At 38.5% G+C, this 1,281-nt stretch overlaps 1 protein-coding gene across 1 annotated transcript; it reads left to right on the top strand.

The window, feature by feature from the left end:
- Positions 1-607: 607 nt before the first annotated feature.
- Positions 608-1,031, top strand: LOC101724176 (acylphosphatase-2). Its single transcript, XM_004866182.3, has one exon. The coding sequence runs from the start codon at positions 666-668 to the stop codon at positions 963-965; it is 300 nt and encodes a 99-aa protein (XP_004866239.2). The 5' UTR covers positions 608-665; the 3' UTR covers positions 966-1,031.
- The last annotated feature ends 250 nt before the right edge of the window (positions 1,032-1,281 follow it).

The raw sequence follows: 1,281 nt of genomic DNA, 5'->3' as shown, positions 1-1,281 counted from the left end.
CTTGCTTGCCAGGCAGGCACGGCATCACTGAGCTAACCCCCCAGCCCAGATCAGGTATCTTCTTGCTCTATTTCTACTCACGTATTTCTATTAAATTGTCTTGTATGATTCATTTACCCCCTAGACATGTCAGTTTTTTAAAAGATGAAGTCTCTTTAGTTGATGTGAATTAAAAATTCTTGTCCACTGCCAAATGTATTTTTAAAATCAACCTGAATATATAAATGGATATATTTAGAGGCAGTAATTCTCATCCCACTGCCCTTAAAAATGACTAATGATCACTAGGCCACCAATACAGACAGGTCCTGTTTAGAAACCTCTGAAGTTTCTCAGAGGACACAGTTGTGAATGTCATTTATGGATCCTCACAAGCCAGGCCTGGTCTGACTATCGTAGGGACACAAGCTTACTAACAAAATCTAAATCCCTGGGCTACATCTATGGGGATTTTGAGGCTGTAAGTCTGGAGAATAGAGTCCAAAAAGGAAAGGAGAAAGTGAAGAAGGTAGGAAGATGAGTGAGGAAGAAAAAGAAGAAAAAAGAAAGTGAACAAATACTTTTGGTGGACTTCAGGTCCTATTTTTAGTAATAATTTATAGGTCAAGTAAGTCATCGCGCCCTGGGCCGCGCTCTTGCTCCTCGGCAGAGGGCCCGCCGCTGCCATGTCTACCAACGCACCGCTCAAATCAGTGGACTACGAGGTGTTCGGGAGAATGCAGGGTGTTTGCTTCAGAATGTACACTGAAGGTGAAGCTAAGAAAATAGGAGTAGTTGGCTGGGTGAAGAATACCAGCAAAGGCACTGTGACAGGCCAAGTGCAAGGCCCTGAAGAGAAGGTCGATTCCATGAAGTCCTGGCTGAGCAAGGTTGGAAGTCCTAGTTCTCGCATTGACTGCACAAACTTTTCTAATGAAAAAACCATCTCTAAACTTGAATACTCTAATTTCAGTGTTCGATACTAATAGAAAAGAAATTAAAATTGTAATAACTCCAATGCACAATAGATACTATTATATTCTGAAGTCTATATTCTAGAATAGTAGTACCGAAGTAGGATTTAAAAAAGGGTACTTTCTGTTCTGAAAGCTACAGAATTATGTTGCTAAAAATGTTTATCACTGAAATAATTTTAGTAGACCTTTTTGAATAAGCAAAACAATTCTAAGTTTGAAAATGTCATTATGAATATTTAATATGAACATTCAATTTAAGCCTGTCTCATGAAATCTTTCATTTCAATGAACATTATAGCATACATATTATTTGGTTAGACATAGA

This window comes from Heterocephalus glaber, unplaced genomic scaffold, assembly GCF_053883595.1.
Source record: "Heterocephalus glaber isolate CG9 unplaced genomic scaffold, H.glaber_assembly_v1.0 deba00001594, whole genome shotgun sequence".
In the NCBI taxonomy this organism is placed as follows: domain Eukaryota; kingdom Metazoa; phylum Chordata; class Mammalia; order Rodentia; family Bathyergidae; genus Heterocephalus; species Heterocephalus glaber.
Note: the sequence above shows the minus strand (reverse complement) of the source record. Positions and strands in the feature narration are given on the sequence as shown.